At 39.7% G+C, this 15,728-nt stretch overlaps 1 protein-coding gene across 6 annotated transcripts; it reads right to left on the bottom strand.

The window, feature by feature from the left end:
* Positions 1-2,300: 2,300 nt before the first annotated feature.
* Positions 2,301-13,566, bottom strand: LOC133463367 (inner centromere protein A-like). Of its 6 annotated transcripts, none has more exons than XM_061744869.1 (21): positions 13,431-13,566; positions 12,063-12,211; positions 11,826-11,936; positions 11,104-11,729; positions 10,947-10,983; positions 10,527-10,596; positions 10,253-10,391; positions 10,103-10,136; positions 9,863-9,950; positions 9,597-9,737; positions 8,803-8,820; positions 6,265-6,374; positions 6,057-6,177; positions 5,858-5,965; positions 5,616-5,737; positions 5,218-5,338; positions 4,827-4,910; positions 4,245-4,280; positions 4,051-4,113; positions 3,807-3,960; positions 2,301-2,555 (listed from the first exon to the last, which is right to left on the bottom strand). In XM_061744869.1, the coding sequence occupies exons 2-21, from the start codon at positions 12,200-12,202 to the stop codon at positions 2,383-2,385; spliced, it is 2,496 nt and encodes an 831-aa protein (XP_061600853.1). In that variant the 5' UTR covers positions 12,203-12,211; positions 13,431-13,566; the 3' UTR covers positions 2,301-2,382. The 6 variants fall into 6 exon arrangements, with proteins under 6 accessions (XP_061600853.1, XP_061600854.1, XP_061600855.1 ...); XM_061744870.1 differs by having other exon boundaries at positions 3,807-3,957; XM_061744871.1 differs by having other exon boundaries at positions 5,858-5,962.
* Between the last annotated feature and the right edge of the window lie 2,162 nt (positions 13,567-15,728).

Here is a 15,728-nt window from a genome sequence, read left to right as displayed (position 1 = left end):
CTAATGTCACATTTAACATGCGTTTCCAACACGTATGACAACTCCCGCAGTTGTGCCTGAAGCCAGGGAGGAAAAAAAAAAACAAGTTACCTCCAGCAGGCAAAATAAATCAACAATTTCAATGTCTGAAATTCCTCACATCGATGTCTGTAAAACACAGACTATGCTTATCCAGTGTGAATACACTGAAAAACCCCCACATATATAGGGGTGTAATTTTAGAGTTACTACATGTCTGTAGGTAATTTTAGTCCAGTGCTGTGAAAGGCTGGATTTTGTGTAAGGTGTACTAATACAATACAAATTCCAATTTAAAGTAATCAAAAATGCAAAAGACCAACTATCTTTTTCACCTAACTTACTATCACCTATACATAAAGAGCACTGAAGCAACCTCTCCCCCATGTTAAATGACCTACTACCGGTAGTTATAAATAAAACATTTAAAAATAAATGAATAAAATAACATTTTAGAGTACTGCTGAGAAGGCATATTTTTTCCTCTGAATTTCTGCATTTAGGTCTCACAGAATGTCTTAGATTGATCAGCAACATTGTCAAAAAACACATTCTCCAAAAAACCTATATCAGAATCAGAATCAGAATCAGAAAGGGGGTTTATTGCCAAGTTTGTTAACACACACAAGGAATTTGTTGTGGTGATTGATGCAATACAGTAAAAATAAAAATAAAAATAAAAATATAAAAGCAAACAAGTATATGGAGATAAAATAAAGTAAAATGTATAAACCGAAATAAACAGAAATTTACAATATGAGGATTAAAAGTGCCGGATATGAATCTTTACAAAAAGTGACGTAGGATGACAGATGATATATGCACTTTATTAATTACACAACCTGCAAAGTTGCACTTTAAGGTTAACATTTATGGTCCTTTGTGCAACCAGCCTCAGATTCCCAGTGTGTCTCACCTTCAACATGTTCCTGCAGTTGTGTTCAGGGAAACTGGTCAGTTTCTTAGAGGTGGGATTCTCACTTTTGATATAGACATCATCCCTGCAGATTTTCAAGTTTTTTTCAATTGCAAAGACATTAAAAAAGCCAATTTAAAATCTCTTACATTTTGAGGAGACAACAAACCAAGTGTTAAAATATATAAAAAATAAGTGACTTTCATCAAATTTTCTTCTGTGAATAATGGTTGTAGATTCTCAAAAGGGAAGAATGTAACAAATGCAGCGCCCAAATTCATCAGGACCTGCGTCACATCAGCCAAACTAGGCACCCACACTTGAAACTTGTGGCTTCCCTTTTTGCCTGAATAATTGTGTTTGGAGGGAAAACAATTATCCGTTTAAAAAAAAAAGCCGACTAACCAGCTGAGTGTAAAAGTGCAGATGAAGGAGTAGCTTCCTGGAGGAGTCCTATTACACCTTTATGTCAAGTCATTTTTAACATGCAATATTCTATCCAAGAATATTTATTGTTTTGCCCTATCAAAGTTCAATATGTCAACTACACCATCTAAGCACTTGTCACTTTTTACTGCTGCACATGATGCTTACATTGAACATGCCAACATTTGTCACTCTCAACTGTTGTGTCTTCAGGAAATTTAAGAATCTCAATTTTAATACTAATATTTGGTGTATATGTGCATTGTTACTCAAATTTATCACGTAGGCATCCTGAGGCCACTCCAGCTGAGCTTCACGATACATGAACAGTGACAGTAAAAAGCCTTCCCACATAAATGTAGCTTACATAGAAGTGTCTTCTGTGCTGTTCCCTGTGGATGTCTATGGTCTGTCTATATCGATATTTAAAACCATTTGAAAGCGGGAAGTTCCAAGTTCCGATCGTCTGGGCCATGTTCTATAAGCGACCTAATTTATTCCCGCTTCCCATTGCCACCGTGGTACTATGAAGGAAGCATTATCAGCAGTGAGACAAAAACACATTTTATAAATTAACATTAACGGCAACATGCAAGACATAAGTCTTAAAGAGACAAAAACCCCTGAACTCAAAACTCTGATTAAAAAGAAACCAAATCAAAACTCAGTCGTGTCCTTGGAATTCAAATTCTTTTAGCCGATTGACTTTGCAAAACGTCTATTTATCTGAGTTAGACTGCACAGGCAGATCCAAAAGCCCAAACTTTAATTCTAAAGCTAAAGTAAATAGTTTACTCGCACAGACTGGACGCAGAATAGAGTATGAGTCGACAAGAAAAAAGCAAATAGATTAAAAGTTATAAGAAATCATGTGAAACCAATAATCAAAAGTTCAATTCTCATCAAAAACTAAATTTAAATAGATAAATAAACAAAGAGGGGAAAAAACAGATGCTTTATTTGAAATAAACAAAAACTTTATACATAAGTATCCAGTATAAGTACTGTATCAGTGTACATCACTACTTTGCCCCAGGAGGCGAATGCCACACGGCAGAGCTAGTGCGTTTAAAGTAACGAGGCTTGCTCTTGTAAAAGATGTTCTCCAGTTTTGGTGGCTCAATAATTCCGAAGAACGAGTCCAAATCCGGAGGGTTGAAGTATTGCTTCATTATTATCTGCTTCAGGTTGGGACCTGAAAGGGAAAACAGATCAAGTCAGTGTGTTTTTAATCGACACACGTTTAGTATCCTAGATATCGATTAGTGACAGTCAATAAGTGCAAGGTGGGGGGGGTGGGGTCATTCTGAGGGAAGGAAATCCACCAAGCAAAGATGCAACACCCTTCACCACAATTGGACCAGAAATGTCAACTTTGTTTTACGGAGCTTGGTAGGATGGTCAGAACCTGCTGCTCTATGTGAGGATACGTTTGTCTTCTTTGTTCATCTGATACAAGATCAGAACAAACACCATGCACCGCTCAGTACTAGTGGTTTTAGGGTCAACCTTGTTGTACCACATCAACTAATAAACTTGGTCATAAAGGACTTTGAGTGGTTGCTGGCTCAGCCAATGGTTAGCCATAGTCACTTCCTCCTCAATCATTATCATGCTACAAAGTTTAGAGAATTGATTGTCAGTTTCTGGCTAAACGCAGCACCGATCTCTGATTCTGCCACTGAAACGATATTTGAGATGGTTTATTCAACAGCTAATATTAGTCAGCAGCATCTCTGCTGTGGATCAGCTGAAAGAGCTGGAAGCCCAGGCCAACTCTGGCAGGATATGGGTGTGTTCCAGTCTGTTCCGGGGCTCTTTCCTTCCCCCCCATGAACAACATGGCTCCATGCGAGGCCACTCTACAGACACTGTCCAGTAACTTTGTGGCCCATGGTCCCAGCAGTGACGTACTGGTCTTCCTCCCTGCTTTGACCACACTCCCTTTGTAAGTTTCGGGTAGTGGCATTTGAAGTTCATTTTAAGAGCTCGGATCAGAATGATGAACGTTTGAGCATCATAAGCCGAGCCGGTCAAGCTGAAACAGCTTATTTCCATTAAGTGAACTAAGGTGGGCCAGCTCATTTACCATTTTTTTTATTAACTAAGGCCCTGTAACGGACTGGCGACCCGTCCAGCGTGTACCCTGCCTTTCATCCAATCATCGCTGTGATAGGCAGCAACAGATCTCCCCGACACTGAATAGGAATAAGCGGGTATAGATGATGGATGTGTGGATAAATCAAGGCCATCAGTTTTTAATAAAGTGCTGTACTGCAAGATCAAAAAAGGCTTCATAACCACCGAGGTGACGTCACAGTGTTCATCCAGTTCTTTTTATACAGTCTATGGTTTTCATGCTTGTTATTTTTGAAAATCTTGCACAAGCTCAGTTACATCACAAGGTAGACGAGCCCCGTTCTCTGACCAGTCGCGTCATACGCACCTTCTGCCCAGGATGGAATCTGTTTCCGAGGGGCGGACTCATCATCGGTGGAGTCGTCACTGTTCTGATCCATTCCATAATCCTCTTGACTTTTGGACATTGTTGGTTTATTACCCCCCTTTGGAGTGATGACATACGACTGAGGCGAGGACTGCTGCAGGGGAAGGGTAAAGTATGAGTTAACAGACCGATTCATTATTTGGTATGTCAGGTGGACGTGTGCTAAACATGGATCAAGATGTACCGCAATATCCAACGTCACGTTTATGCCGCCTGCCTTTCCCTTTGGTGTGTTCATTACTGACTTCTGAAATGAAAAGAGGGGGTTAAACACTAGGAATGAAGAATTGGAGAAGTCCCAGAAACCACATATACAGTAGAAATATAAATCATGTCATTAATAATGTGACGGTGTGCAGCATTCAGTTTCATCCTTACCTCAATATCCACGGTCACGTTCAGGTTAGCAGAAGCCTTCGCAACATTTGAGATGGAGGGGAAGAAAAAGAAATTAGTGAAGAGTGATGACTTTACAAATCCAACATGCTAAATGTCCGAATGTTAAATAATAAATTCATATCCTTCATGCAATGATTTTTCAGCTAATTTCTTGAATGTTCACTTCCTGAACGAAAAGACCAAAATGTTTGTGGCTCAAATTTGAAACAATTGAACAGAGCCTGCCATGTGTGCCTCGATTTAAAAAACTAACAATCTTATTATTTATAAGCATCAATATATTTAGGAACTTCTCACATTACTCAGAAAAAAAAAATAAAAATCTTCTTGAATTTACTGAACTTCACATTATAGGAAACCAAGTACAGAAAATAGTACCGTCATTCACCATCAATACATTGGCCATTTTTGAGGACAAAGTCTTTGTAAAATTATGAAATGTGTGAAGAAAAATGTTTTATTAGTTTGGGTGTAATATTTAAACCAAGGATCAATAAGATGTGAGTGAGTTTGTGTTCAACAGTGTACTTGAGTTTAGTGATTGTGCTGCCGTCAGCGTACCTGATTGTGAGCAGCAGCCTCCTTCCCCTTGGCCTCTTTCTCTTTAAGAGCCTTCTCTTTCGCAGCAAGTCTCTGCTGCTCCTCCTGGTGGAGCCAAACAGAAATACATCAACATCCACATACAACAAGAGCCAAGGAGATGCCAAACACGACCTCCAATCTCCCCATCAACATGCGATGAGACAAACCGCTGGTGGCATAAATACCATGGGATGAAAGGTTACCCAGAAACACTACAGCCCCCTCCCAAGTGCTGATGGAAGTCAAATACAGCACCGAGCCTGTAGGTATGTAAACTGCACTATAAGCAATTTTGTTTTTGTGCTGCCATTTAAAAAAAAAAGTAGAATAACCACCAGATGCTCATTTCAGACAACTTTATGTTCATTACCAGTTTTCTTTTTTCCTCAAGGGCCTTCCTTTTCTCTTCCAGTTCCCTCATCTCTTTTTCTCTTGCTGCTCTTTCCAATTCGCGTTGTAGAGCGAGAGCCTTTTCTTTTTCCACCCGCTCCCTGGAGAGACCAAACAAGTTAATCATTTAAAACTATCTGAAATGCCTTATTCATGGATTTGTTAAATTAAACGTGCTAAAAAAGGAAACGTCACCTAGTGTGGTTTATAACGATGTTGATACACTGGCTAAAAGAGGTATACAGTTATATAAACCATCTCCTTGATACATTACACATGGCAGCATGAGAACTATTTAATATTCTATTGATCAGTATTATATTTTGACGTTTTAACGCCACCCAATCAGTCTCCAGATGGACTGTAAAAACATCCAACCTTTCAGCCGCGGCTTGCCGCTCTCTCTCCTGCTGTCTCTTCAGCTCCAGCGCTCTGAGAGCTTTCAGCTCTTCTTCCTCCTTCTTCTTTGTCAGAAGTTCCTGCTGACGCTTCTCTTCTTCCTGAACGTTTTAAAAACAATACATAAAAAGGCAGATTCTAAATTCAAGCTCTAACAATGTCAACTCTCAATGAAAACCATCGTTTCCATCTTGCATCACGTGGGAACAAAGTCTTTCCACCTGCTGCATCTTTTTCTTTTTGGCTTCTTCTTCCAGTTTCTTCTGCTCCAGCTCCTCTTGACGCTTCAAGGTCACCTTCTTCTTGGCCTTCTCCTCCGCCTGGCGCTGCTGCGTGGAGGTAGAAACAAACAAGAGATCAGATCAAACCTTTTTATTGGTGAATCTAACAAGTCAGAGCCACCGTTAAACCTGTCGTTACCTTATCGTTTTTCCCTTCAATCTGAGCCATCTTTTGCTCAATCTTCTTTTTCTTTTCCTCTTCCCTCTGCTCTTCTTTTACTTTGGCCTCAAACACTCTTCTCATCCTCTCATCCCTCTTCCTGGAGCAGAAATAGATCAAATAGATTTTATTAGATATAAATAGATAAATTACAATCTATCAACTCTGAAAGACACCATGTCTTAACCGTTTAAGTTCGTCCTGTTTCTTCTTCTTCTCCTCCTCCATTTTCCTCATCCTTTCCTCCTCTTGCTCCTGCTTTTTCTTCAGTGCTTCCAGCTTGTAACGCTCTTTTGTCTGGAGAGAAGATGGGTTGAAAGAAATGCACACAACCCCAAGATCCATAATGTGCATCAAGATAGAGATAGGACAGTATTATGAAGTAGTGAAAAAATAAAATAAGATGCATAAAACGTTTGCATGAATCCAAACGAAATGAATACAAAAGGACACCAGTGCCAAGTTAACTCCCACAAGCTTTGTGGAAACGGATCGGTGGAGATAAAAAAAAAAAAAACTGCCACTGAAACAGGGGATTGTGATTTCTTCATGCAGTTCATCCATCTAGGACTTCAGTGGAAAGTAGTTGCAGATAAACTGGGAAAATCCTCTCACTTCTGTCAATAACCTCTCACTGATATTACATAATGCATGATATATTATTAAAAAAAAAAAAAAAAAAAAAAGCTTGTTACAACAGGGAGTAAAGCAAAACCTGTGTTACACTGGGTGTATTGGGGGGGGGGGGTTCCAATACAAAATATGAAGAAAAACCCCTCACCCAATGAACCGCCAACCAGTAGTGTCACAAAAACCAGGAGATTTCTTTAGAAATTACCGTAAAAATTGAAATAGCTCAACACCCGTGTGATAACCAACAAGGCTACTGTTAATGTTGTCAGAATGAAGTGAATTTTTACTTTAGGTTAAATGTTTCATTAGTACAGCAGTGACTAAATCTATGGACCAGCTCAAACTCTTTCTGCAGCCCCTTTCCCACATGGACCCTGTTCTATTAACACACTGTCTTCTGTGCATGTAATACAATTGCACATTTAGCTTTTAAAGCAGCACAATGTAACTTTCAGCTTTTGTCGAGTTTGGCGGCTCCTTTGGACAAAAGCGGTAGTGCTTTACCAGAAAGAACACTACATTTCCCATGAGCACCAGCGCGTACTGCCGGAAAGATCCTGATCTCCCGTCACGTGCATTTGTTTTGATAGTGAATGAACGGGACAGACTTTCAAAACCACTTTTCTGTTTTCAGCGGTCGTTTGCAGGATGGATAGTGAAGAGGTAATGTATCTACTTTTGGCTAAACAATATAATATGACGATGTTAAAAATCACTAAGTTCAACTTGGTTTTATTAGTGAAGTCACCCCCGCCCCCCTGTTCTGTTTCAGCGAGATAATGCGCCCTACAAACTCATACGCCAGTCCAACATACTTACTGACAAAATAAAAAAATACTTTATAACCTGTGAATAACTGAATGCTCATTCCTTACATTTTGCAGATCAGCGCTGCACAATTTTACAGTTCTCAGGAAAAAAATACTAGATACATTCTATACATTTTCTTTGCATTGCATTATTTCCTCTAGTGCTGTAATTCTATTCAATTGTATTATTATTTTATAAAGCTTCCTCATTGCGAATTACACAATTTTATGATCACTATTATTATTCTATGTGTCTGTTGTTGATATTGTCAGTAATTTTAGAATTACCAAAACCACGTCAGCGACTGAACGCCGGGCCAATGTTTATTCTTGCTCGGGCATTTAGCTTGTTACTCTCCCACTTTCTTTTTTCGCCTCCTCCGATAAAACTTTTATTTTCTTCGGTTTTTTCGCTGCTTCGGCCATGATACCAGCTTCTGCTGAGCTCTGCACTCCACGCCCCGCCCAGCTTTCGTCTCAACTACAAATCGGGAAGTGACATATGCCGTAAAGCAGTCAAAGCCGTAAAAAAAAATTGTAGTTTTTTAGTGTGGCAGGGTTCCTACCATGCACCTCGAAGTTACATAGTGCCAGTGAAGGCGATACAGACCCCTCATGACAGAGGTGTCATTAAACCTGTTGGAAGTTGATGTACCATCACAATGACTCTGGAAATATTATATTAAGGTGGGAAAGTTACATAGTGCTGCTTTAACTGTTTTTTTTTTTTTTTTTTTTTTTTTAAATCATCAGTGGTCATCCCTTTCATTTCTACAGGAACACAACTGTAAAAATGTTTCTACGCTGCTTCTATAATTTTTCTAAAGCCGTTTTCACACGAGTCATAGGGGTGTTCACACTTCAGGACTGACAAATGAGGGTCAAAAACTACAAAAACTGACAGCGACATGTGTCACCCAACTGTTCTCTAGTGTGTTTTTGTCAATAAGACCCGATCAGTCCCCACTCCCTTAGACCCAAGTGGAGAGGTGCAGTTGTCGAACACTACTACTATGAATTGGGATACAATACGTTTAAAATACCTGGATTTTAATATGGCGACTGCATTCGGATTTGCCCCCCCCCAACCTGTTGGCATGCTTGGCGTGATGATTGACAAATTGGCATCAAAATTGTGTAGCGTGAAAGCGGCTTAACTGTCCAAACTTGGCAGTGGGAACGGGGCTTACTCAAGAGTATGTGCAAAGTTACTTCTAATCCAGTTCTACAACAGGGTTGTTAAACACCAACAAATTCCCACAGTGCTTAAACATTGCACTTACCACAGTACCAGAGTTCATCTGAAGGGGAAGAAAATACATCAAAATAAGAGCATCATATCACTTAAAAATGTGACCCATATCATGAACAGGTAAAAACTGGGTGTTTTTTTTTTTTTTTTTTTTAAATCATTCGCATTCAAAATCTCCAACTTTTGTCATTACACATTGTGAAGGTTTTCATGGTTGTTGTAACCACCAGCTGTATAAAATGTATACCTAAATAGCCTTTTCACCCTTTCACCTTCTACAACTACTTATTTAAAGAGTCAGTGTTTCCATATTAGTGTGTACCAAAAACCTTGATTTCAATCAAAGCTTTAAAGTAAAAAAACTTGGTGTCATTACCTTTAAACCACAATGGAAACCGTATCTGAATGTGATGCATATTTTACTGAGGAACCTACAATTTAACGTCACTGGAGGGAAGGCATAACGCACTTTCCAGAACAGTAAACATTACTACGTGTTAGTGGTATTTGTAGTGATTGTGGAGTATTAGTGTGCATGTAAACACGGTGGGTGTACTGGCTGTGTACCCGGTCAGAAGAGGAGAGTGCTCTGTTACTTTTCCATGAACAGGAATGAAAAAGAAGTACACTTTCTTATTACCAAGGTCTTCCACAAGACACATAAAACTAATAATCTAGTTCTGAGCAGACGCCAATTCAGATTAAGATCAACCTGTGACATCACAGATTTAAACATTTGCAATTTAACAAAAAAGAAGCCATCCAAACATTTCTCATGGAAGACCCAGTCGTGTATTTACGTTGTGTGGAGAACCATGAACTCACCTTCAGATCAAGTTTCAGGGGGGTGGTGTGTTTGATGAAGGACTTGATCGTAGAGGTTCGACCGAGAGAGCTTGGCGTCATCATTAGCAACTGATTCTTCTGCACAGTGTGGAGGAAAGTCTTCATATTGGGTCTAATCGCCTGTGCATTAAGAACAAAAGACATTCAATGCATTAATTGATAAGGAGAGCCACTCAGATGAGTTTTTCCTTAATCTACATCAATTTAACCACCATACAAGATTTTTTTTTTTTTTTGCATCTTACAGTTTGACTCTTCTTGGGAGGAGATAACCTCTTTGTAGGACTGTCCTCTACAGTGTCTGGTGCTTTACGTTTAGTACTGCGGCTTGTCCTGAAGACATGAGGAAAGACGGAAGACGAAAAAAAAAAATGTGACTTGGCTCAAACTGACAACTGATCTTTGAACATCATTCCACAGACGGTAAATTAACTGCATGATAGACGAGACAACAAGCCATCACAACACATGGAGCACCAACGCACCTCCGAACTGGTGTCTGTTGTTTCCCAATGGCAACTGGAAAAAAAAAAAGGTTTGCACACTGAGCACATTGCACTCTGGTAAAGAGCTGTAATCAAATGTATGTGGGGTGGGAGATTAATATATAAAAAAAAAGAAGACAGGTCTCATACCTGTTCGTTTGACAGGGGTGCTCACTTTTTCCTCGCTGACAAATAACGGTGGGGGTGCCAATTTGGGAGAGTTTGCAGCCACAGATCGAGTGATTCGTTCAACCGGTTCCAGAACAAGCCGATTTATTTTGAGTTTGTTCTAGTGGGAGGTAAATCAGGAAGCAAACAACTGAATTAGGTAGAAACAATATAGAAAGCATACATATATGATGACGTCATTGAATTCAACATGATAGTTTGATGCTTTTAATAGCTAAAAACAAGAGGTTAGTACCTTTGAAGAGTCCTTTGATTTTTCAGCAGCAGTATTATCAACCGTGTCTGCAGGTCCAGCCTCTTTTACGCTACGACAGTGAACACACAAGTGAGGAGAATACAGATCAATGACTCCTTCAAGTGTGGTTCAGGGTAACATATGAAGACAAAACCCTTAAGGAAATTAGATGTTTTCACATTGCAAGATTATTTGATCCAACCAAATCCTGAAGACCAAATTCATAAAAGGACGCAAATCCATGGCAGAGATCTTTTGTCAAGTCTTCATTGTTGAATGCATCAGTGATATTTTAAATCTTATTACGACAACCACTACTATTATTAAAGTATAGGATTATTTGATTTATTTATCTTTAAGACAGGACACTGTCCCAATATTGCACAGAAACAAAACAATAAGTGCACAGAAAGCACTCACGCGTCTTCTTCCTCAGCAGTGTCCATGGAAGAGTCCTCTACATAAAAAGAAAATGTCAAATGGTATTTAGAAAATACAAGCATGTAAGAATTTGGGAGCATTTTGGACATATGTAGTTAATTAGTTAAATAAAAATACAAAAAAGTGAATATCTCACCACTGATGTTGCTGCTACATGTAGACTTGCCCATGCGAGCTGCCTTCCTCTTAAGCATAGATCGCTGCGAGGCCCGGCGGACAGATTCCTGCGTCATACTGTGCCGGAGACCAGCAACTGAGTGACGTAGTTTGAGGGAGCATCGCACAGAGCTCCGCCTCGCGTTCTGAGTAGCATCTGCTATTGGAATCTTAGTGGCTGTACGACCTGGAGAAGCTTCAGACATCTTGGCTAGCTCAGCAGAGAGACGCTCCTCAGATGAGATCCTGACAACTACTTTAGGCAAGGGTATCTTGGGAGGAGACGGGACAGGAACACTTGCTTCTTGTGGATCGACTTCAGCATCCTGCACATCATCACTTCTGCCCACCTCTTCCTCTTCCTCCACTTCCAGCTGGGGCTTTTTGTTCTGCACTTTTTCTGATTCATTGCTGTTGCCAGACAGCTTATCCTCATCCTCTACCACCTCAGGCTTTGTCTGTTTGTTTTTGCGGGTGTTGCGTTTCGGCTGAACTGTGGGGCTGGTCTCAGAAGTTGAAACTTCAGGAATGGATTCATCTTCAAGAATCAGGTTTAGTGGTTTAACAGAAGAGCCACGCAGGTTACTGCGCTTTCCCTTTGAAAATCTAGATTTCAAAATAAAAACAAAAACACACATTTGCAATTAAAAAGACAAATTTCACAACATGTTCCAAGTTTCAAAGCAGTAATTAAGGTCAAACCTCCGCCTTGCTTGATTTTCTTCTTGACGTCCTAAAGACACACGTTTCCTGCGACTGTTCTTTTTCTGTGACGGTGTTTTTGGCATCAATTCAGGTTCGGCATTAAAGTCCCTGAGAAGAAAAGGAAGAGAAAAAACAATTATAGAAGAGAGCTAAACACAACCAACACATTTATGAACACAAAAAAACAACAACAATTTATTCAAGAGATTTGAAATGGCATGAAGTCAAAGATACCTTGAAAACATGCGATTGGCTTCTTGTTGGATCTCCTCCAGCCAAACCATGTGGACATTATCAATCTCACTGATGAACTCCTGCATTTTGCCATCAAACACTTGCATGAGGGAACGAACCGACGTTAATACGGAGTTCATGGTGGCAACCTGAGGCACAAATTGACCAAAATCAGGATAAGCTGGCAGACTTTAGATGACATGCAAAACAAATCTCTTTTACATTTATGCATTACTATTGTTATGTTCTTGATGACCTCAACTTCATAATTTATTTTTTACATTTAACATTTGCTTTGTTCCCTCTGAATATATTATACGTTTCTTCCCAATTATGGCCATGTTATTACGTATAGGTGCTTCACTTTTAGCTTGTGCTACATGTCATTTGTGCCTGTGTTCATATTGCAAGTTGTAATTTTAAAACTTGTTTACAAACAGTTTGACAATACTGGTCCTAAATAATTATCATTAATAATGTTATATTTATGTATATGTACATGTATATTTAATAATGTTATATAATTCCATTTGCATCAAATCACAGTAAAACATTTCATATTTTTATTGTGTTCATCTATAGTTTAATGAAAAAACAGAGCTGTTCCTTTAATAAAAGTAAGCTACACGAGGCCAATAGACAACACTGATGATTATTTAGGCCCGATTGATATTTTCATTTAGCATCAATACTTTAGTAATAAAAATAATTAAAGCACTTAATCATCAAACTACACATATCGATCAAGATCGAGGGATCATTACAAACTTACCATTTCTATTGTACACGTTGACAATAAGTATTGGCCTATCCGAAGTTATTTTTCCATACTATTCCAGCTTTTACAATTATAATGAATGCATCTCTGCAAAAGTCAATTTCAGAGATTTTAAACTTAGCTGCAGCTCGAGCATGCGCAGTCTGTCCCATTTTGCAGATAAGTTCATTCGAAAACAATGAGGTTAACAGTGACAGTATGTTCGTTGTTTAGTGTACCGACACACTTCAGCAATAATGTGTTCATATTAAAGATAACAGTCCCTTAATGTTTATGTAATTGTGTATAAGAAGTTAAAAGCCAACGAACATTTCCTGGATGAAATGCTAGATTAAATATATATATATATATATATATATATATATATATATATATATATATATATATATATATATATATATATATATATATACACATATATAACGAAATAAAAACACGAATCAGTCAAAGTTAAATATCTCATTCAGAATTTCATAGCATATTTAAAGATATTATTGCCAAGTTTAACAAAGACCTACATTATCACGAAAGGATAACGCTGTAATGCCAATCTACTAACGTTTATCTACAAAGCTAACAGAAATATTTACCTTTAATGTCCAAGATTCTTTCCAGGAAATACGATGATTTTACTCCCGTTATATTCAAAACCTAAATAAATCGCATACTCGCCTAGACAGAAACGTTAATCTAAGTAACTTCCTACTCGCATGTCTCGCTAATACAAATGACCCGCTGGAACCGTTTAAATCGCGTTCAAACCTCAGCAGCCAATCAGGAGGCGAGGACGCCAGGGTCTGCTCGATTTGTACACTGCTATATCTCACAGGGCGGAAGTCACCTTGAAACCTATGCTTCGCCCGCCTCCATCTACGTCACACGTGTGCCGAATGGCATTATGGAACTTCTTCTTCTTTACATCCACAAGAAGTAACAATCGTTCCCTGTTTCAAAACGATATAACCACCACCCCTTATGTTATTGCTTACTGGTCTGGTTTTGGTGATGACTTAAATTGGAAGAACATCTGGACTCTTCCATACAAATACCTTCTTACAAATAAAGTGAGGGAAATTCTCTTTTTTCATTATCTTCTTAAATTCAAAACAGATATTTGTGTTGACTGTTCGTTGTGTGAAATGTCCCCTGAAACACTGGTACACTTGTGTTGGCAATGTCCCTACACTAACAAATTCTGGAAAGATGTATCCCGATTTATCATAGATAAAATTGACTCTGACTTCACTCTGTATTGGAAAAATGTATTGTTTGGTTTCATCAGTAATGAAAGAAACAAATCTAGAGAATCTTTTGTAATCAATTTAATAATCATTCTTGCAAAGTTTCATATTCATAAATCCAAATTCAGTCATTCAAAACCCCTTTTTTTAATTTTTGAGAATGAAACCAAACAATACTTGAGTTCCATCTCTGACTCAAATAACAAAAAAGCTGTAAAAACTGTTAATTTATGCTCTCTATTTAACGTGTTTTTTTAAAAATCCCCCTGGCTCCTGTGTTGTTGTACTTTTATGTATTAATGACTGTTTTGTATGTCTGTCTGTTTATGTTTTTTGTAATATGAGAACTACTCAATAAAGCTTGTTAAAAAAAAAAAAAAGGAACTTCTTCTACTTCTTCTTCTTCTTCTGTTTTATTGGCGGATCGCAACCAACTTTACGGTGCATACCGCCACCTACTGTACAAGAGTGTGTAACATCATTTCCTTTAGCCTGTTTTTTTTAATTTTTTATGGAACTTTATGGAACTAGTACAGATGTGGTATTTATAGGGATCATCAGCGAGGCGGGACTTCGCCAACACAAGGTTAAACAATGTTGGAATCCATTCAGAAATGTATTTCACATAGCTTTTCTGATAACATTTTATGGCAATGCACAAAATACAGCTTACTTTATTGTCCCTTCTCAATGGTCAAAAGGAAAACCTGTCGCAACATCTGGGTGGTGAACTTTTTTTTTTTAGTATTTAAAAGGTATTATCCCTGATTTTGGAGAGCAAAAGCCACACCCCCACAAACTTTGGGGAACGCGCATTTGCAGGAGTCCAGTTTTCCAGGACATTTTGGACAGAACATTTTCAACAAAAGTACCCCATGTCTCATTCACCTAAGCGAGGCCGGTTTTAGGGGGGGTGCAGGGGTGGGCTGTGCCCACCCAAACGTGCATCCTGCCCACCGGCGTCTCCATCCCGGCGAGAGTGGAGAGTGGAGAGCAGAGAGCGGAGAGCGGCTGGCGGTGCGCTGCAGGCTCTAGAGCCACGGCTACGGCGTACCCTACGGCGTAGCTGTGGTAACAGAGCCTGCACGGCCCCGCAGCGCTCCGCCAGCCGCACCGGCGCTCTCCGCTCTCGCCGGGATGGAGACGCCTCCATCGTCACGGACCCCCATACTGCTTCCGAGCCGGAGCTGCTGCGGCTCTTCACGTGTCCCCGCGGGCTGCTGCTGGTGGGCAGAGAGTCCTACAGCAGCAGCCCGGACTAACGGCTCTGCTCCCCGCTCACCCACACAGCGGGGGCCGAGCTGCTCTGGAAATAACTACATAATAACTACATACTGGGGGTCCGTGGCAGAGGGGAGGAGGGGGGTTACACTGGGACACTGTGAGCCCAGGGGGACCCGTGGGAAGTGGACACGGGGGGCTGCTGGAAGACAGTGCGCGCATGGGACAGCGGGGGGGGCATGAAGGCATCTGATTGGTTCTTCCCCCCCTGCCCAGCCTCTGGTCCTGAACCAATCCGTTTCATTTGGACCGAATGAAACGGATTGGTTAGAGTTTTTACATGATTTAAGCTGGGAGCGGGAGGAGGGGGCGGGGCTTAGAGGAGGTGCCTCCTTCAAATCTTGCTAGCTCTCCAAAATCAGGGAT

The sequence above is a fragment of the Cololabis saira genome, chromosome 17 (genome assembly GCF_033807715.1).
Source record: "Cololabis saira isolate AMF1-May2022 chromosome 17, fColSai1.1, whole genome shotgun sequence".
NCBI classification, from domain to species: domain Eukaryota; kingdom Metazoa; phylum Chordata; class Actinopteri; order Beloniformes; family Belonidae; genus Cololabis; species Cololabis saira.
Note: the sequence above shows the minus strand (reverse complement) of the source record. Positions and strands in the feature narration are given on the sequence as shown.

What these genes read in the sequence shown, in the direction of transcription:
- LOC133463367 (XM_061744869.1), bottom strand. Translation starts at nt 12,202, where the DNA reads ATGAACTCCGTATTAACGTCGGTTCGTTCCCTCATGCAAGTGTTTGAT. An exon ending in ATGTAGCAGCAACATCAGTG is followed by an intron (nt 10,984 to 11,103) that starts GTGAGATATTCA and finishes CTTTTTATGTAG; the next exon opens with AGGACTCTTCCATGGACACT. An exon ending in AGGCTGCTGCTCACAATCAG is followed by an intron (nt 4,281 to 4,826) that starts GTACGCTGACGG and finishes AATGTTGCGAAG; the next exon opens with GCTTCTGCTAACCTGAACGT.